At 37.7% G+C, this 4,558-nt stretch overlaps 1 protein-coding gene across 1 annotated transcript; it reads right to left on the reverse strand.

Moving 5' to 3' along the window:
- Positions 1-1,003: 1,003 nt before the first annotated feature.
- On the reverse strand, positions 1,004-3,602 carry rab22a (RAB22A, member RAS oncogene family; the record flags this gene model as incomplete). The annotated part of the gene is given in 3 exon segments (NM_001201157.1): positions 1,004-1,085; positions 1,454-1,533; positions 3,263-3,602. Coding segments are annotated over 3 exon segments (204 nt in total), but the record flags the coding sequence as incomplete, so codon positions are not given.
- Positions 3,603-4,558: the final 956 nt, after the last annotated feature.

Genomic DNA, 4,558 nt, shown 5'->3' on the forward strand with positions numbered 1-4,558 from the left:
GAATGCCCTGCCACATGCACCACGTGTCACCACTATCCATGAAGTGACTGTGGATTTTCTGGGTGTGTGCACGCTTTGCCTCTCTGACGGCCCGGGACAGTTTGGCCCTCACTGTTCTTAGGGCCACCTCGTCACCTTGAAGCCGGAGTCTCAGAGAGTCCTCAATGAATGTCAGAGAGAAGGAATGCAGAACAGAGGAGAAGGCAAGAGGACTGGAGCTTGTCAGAGGGGAGGTTGAAGTGAGAGGGAGAGAGATGCTGGCAGTAGGAAAAGGACTGAGGAGCGTGTCCATTTCTTTAAGAAATGTGTGCTAGGGGACCAGGAGGGCAGTAGATGACGCAACGCAAACCTGTACCACCACCCCTGCCAGTTTCACATGGAGCTTTCACATGTGGCTATCTATACAGTGGACAGGCAGTTCCAGAGCACACCTATCATGACTGTTTGAAACTGATAGAACAAAGGGGGTTACTGTGAGATTGCCTTCAGTTTTGTGGAGGAGAGCTACTGGGTCTGTGAGATGTGAGGACAGAGATAAGTTTGAGACACATGACAGCAGCCTAGTCAGGAGTGAGGTCAGTTTAAGTAGGGCTGAGAGGGAACAGATAAACACTATCTAACAAAACTTAACACTTCTAAGTTTTGATCCTAACTGCTACAAATATTACACATTCAATATATCTCAGTAAGCCCTGCTCACAATTCACACCTTAAGGGAGATTGAAACTGCTCGTGCTTAGACACCTGAGTGAACTAATCAGCATAAGCTAAAAGACATTTCCAAACAACATTACAGAATCAACAATACTAAAGCCATAAGACTAGTTAAAAATGGTAAAGTAGATAGGACACAAAGAAAAAGACTTCCTTACCAGTAAAGAATAAATTCAATATAGGACAACTTAAAGCACACAGAAGCATATCTCCCAGTCCCAACAACAAAGGATACTGCATCAGTGTATTACTATGTTTCAGTGCTATTCATGTAAATGTGTTTATTTACCCTTTCTTGTCCTGCTGTGTCCCAAATAAGAAACTTATGGAGCTCATTTTGGTACTGTACTGTCTTCGTCATAAATGACGCACTGCAAATAAGACATGAAAGTGGTATGATTATTCAGTACAACTGCTACCAAAGTGTTAATAGAGACACTCTAAACAGAAGTCCTTCATCTAAAGTGTCCAAGCATTAAATCAAAAACTGTTTAGTGAAAAATTATATTTTTATCTCGTATACAAACCATCCATCCATCCATCCATCTGCTACCAAACTGGATGGATGGATGGGAAGAATGGATACAAACTACTTTTTGCACATTTCATCTTGTATACTTCTAGTTTACTTCACATCGGAATATATAAAACAATTCCATAATAGCAGAAATAAAATAGTAAGTCGATTCATGACCTTAATATTCAACATGACTACTAAATGAGTGGACAAAGACCTTACCCAATTGTAGGATTAATGTTCGGATCAAAGCTGTCCTCTACAAATCTGCACACAATACTTGACTTTCCAACCCCAGTGTCCTAGAAAATGATAAAATATAGTCAAGTCTAACAAAAATTTTCATGTGAACTATCAGTTAAAGAAAGAAAAAAATCATTACCCTCATGTATCTCAGTTTTACAAAGTCGAGAAAGGCCATGCGTTAATTTCTTTCAAGATCAGGGGTTTTTATCCTGAGCTCAGCTGACTGTGGAGCACAACCAAATTTCCTAAGTACATCCATACATCTATCTATCCAGCCTTTGTTGTCAGGGCTAGACCATTTCTGACCGTTCATCACTTGAGAAAGTGACTCAGAAATCAGCAACCATATCATCGTGAACACGAGAGTGAAACTGATCACTCTCATGTTCATCTTTCAAACAACATGCGATACCATGGAGATGTCCTGGTCCCTCAAATTGACCAGCAGGGAAACTGACCACTCATTCTATATCACTACACTGTCCATGAATAGCATTCTCAAGTGACGGACACCAAGAAATTGTCTAGCACTGACAAACATAAAGCTAGATAAAAAATTGATCTTGATCAGATTGATCTTAATTGGGAAAAAATAAAATCCAACTCCCCATAGTCACACAAGCTCAGAATAAAACCAAGAAACTGTAATGATGCCATTTTGTGATCTTGAGAAAACATTTCTGTATTATAAATTCTTTTTTCTAATGTTTTGATTTCCATGACCTGTAAGCCATAATCAAGATTAAAACAAAAAAGGCTTGACATATTTCACTTTATGTGTAATGAATGTAGAATATATGAAAGTTCCACTTTTTAAATTAAATTATGGAAAAAATTAACTTTTCCAATATATTAAATTTTATTAGATGCACCTGTAGGTAATTAAGCTTGGGACTATGACATTTATATTTTTACATTTATTCATTTAACAGACACGTTTATACAAAGTGACTTACAAATGAGGAAATGCAAGCAAAGTGATATATCAAGTGGAGAACAATACAAGTAGTGCTACCATACGAGATTTTTAATTGAGTTCTAGAGAAGCAGAGTAGAATGTAAGAGTAGAGGTGTAAGTGCAGAATGTTTTTTTTTTTTTAAATAAATATAAGGTGGTGGGGCAAGTTATGGGTTAGTGTTCAAGGAAACTGGAGTCTTTCAGAATGACAACAAATCAAATGACACTCGGTCTTCAGGCTTCAAACCATTTACAGTGTTGCTCTTTAAAAAGTCCTTTTATAGACTAAGCCAACTTTTGACAATTTAATTTCATGTGTTAATATCTGACGTTATTATACACGTGGGAACAGAGGGAACATTGACAGGATTTATTCACTAAGCATTTAACCAAGCACTAAATTCAGAAACAGAGTAATAAATAACAGTTTTCTTTGCTGTTCTTATCATACTACCTGCTGTTCAAAAGAATTTAGCTTAATGGTATCCCTGACTTATTTACTAGCATGAGAGTATAACCTGATGGTTACTGAGGATGGGTGAATGAACGAATATAAAACGCTTTTCTATGAGTCGATCTGGATAATGGCGTCTGCTAAATGCTGTAAATGTAAACGGGAGCTGGTGATAAATGTTTTCTAGTCACTCATTTATTATACAATCTTTGTAATTGTTTTTAACAAATAAATCTTCCTGGACACAACAATCATATCAATCACAGATACCATGAAATGCTGATGATCAGCACCAAATTGTTGCTCCTGCTTAAGCAACGTATTCATGAAAGACCGAATTAAAATAGGCAAAACAATGTTAAATGCACCTTACCCCAAGCAAGCACACCTTCAACTCTCTCAGCGACATTTTCATCCCTCAAAAAAAGAAAACGTTCCTAAATACTCCAGACTATTTCAGACAAGTCGTCACCAACTACTGCCATGTTTTGACGTAAGCTGTAACTATCTGTTCAGCAGACTAACCACACATTTTAAAATGCGACTAGTCTCCAACAAATTCGGACTTATATATAACTGGTATGGAAAGATGCCCTGGTAAACAAAAACCTTTATTAACTAAACGAAAAATAAAATGACAAATGTTAACGCTCGAATCATAAATTGTTTCGTTATTAACTCGCCATGTAGACACATAGCAATACAGTGACCACCATCTTGAAGGGCTGGTGTGTCACGTGACATCGATTCAGCGATTCGTTCATCAGTTTTCCTTTTTTTCCTTTCTGTTTTCAGTACTGATGTCTGTTGGCATTAATAACACGTAAATAGCATATTACAATTATAGCTCGACGTATTTAAGACAATGGTTAAGGCTGAATCTATAACGGAAGTGTTAGTTAGAACGTACAGTATATAGAGCACAGACATGTAAATACATTGACTGAGTCCGAAATCGCGTACTACCCTACTACACAGTAGGCGAAAAGCAGTACACCAGAGGGGTGGTATGTCCGAATTCACAGTAGGTGAGAAATACCCGGATGGGTACTGCTTCCGGTGATATTTTACAGTATGCAACCGATGGACACTACGACTGCGTCCGGAATCGCGTACTGTGACACTACATACACTGTACGTACTAATCAGTATGTGTGTGTAGTATGAATACAATCCCGGAAAGCTTCTGCTTCTTCTTCTGGTTTTGTGGCGGTTGACAAACAAACTTATTGTGCATTTCCGCCACCTACTGAGATGGAGTGTGGGGCATGTTGAGAATTTTCTTTTGTGCTAAATTCTGTTAATTAGATTTGTTGCTTTGAAATATTCTAGTAAAACCTTATAAACTTCTGGTGAATTTCCTAGCAAATTCTGAAGTGACAAACCATTCATACCTAATATCTTGATCTGATTTACAAACATGCCCCTTTCATTATTATAATCTGTGCACTGTAATAATACATACGCCACTGTCTCTGGGAGTCCACATGTACTAGACAAACCTGTATCATGTTTTCCTATGATATGTAATTGATTTAGTGCTGTGTGCCCTATTCAGAGACATGAAATAATCAAATCCTTCCTTTCTTTTACCACAAATCAATGTCTTATGACCTACTTGTATACGTTACAATTACCTTCCTTTTCTTTCCTTATCCCACATTTCCTG

This window comes from Ictalurus punctatus, chromosome 12 (assembly GCF_001660625.3).
Source record: "Ictalurus punctatus breed USDA103 chromosome 12, Coco_2.0, whole genome shotgun sequence".
NCBI classification, from domain to species: domain Eukaryota; kingdom Metazoa; phylum Chordata; class Actinopteri; order Siluriformes; family Ictaluridae; genus Ictalurus; species Ictalurus punctatus.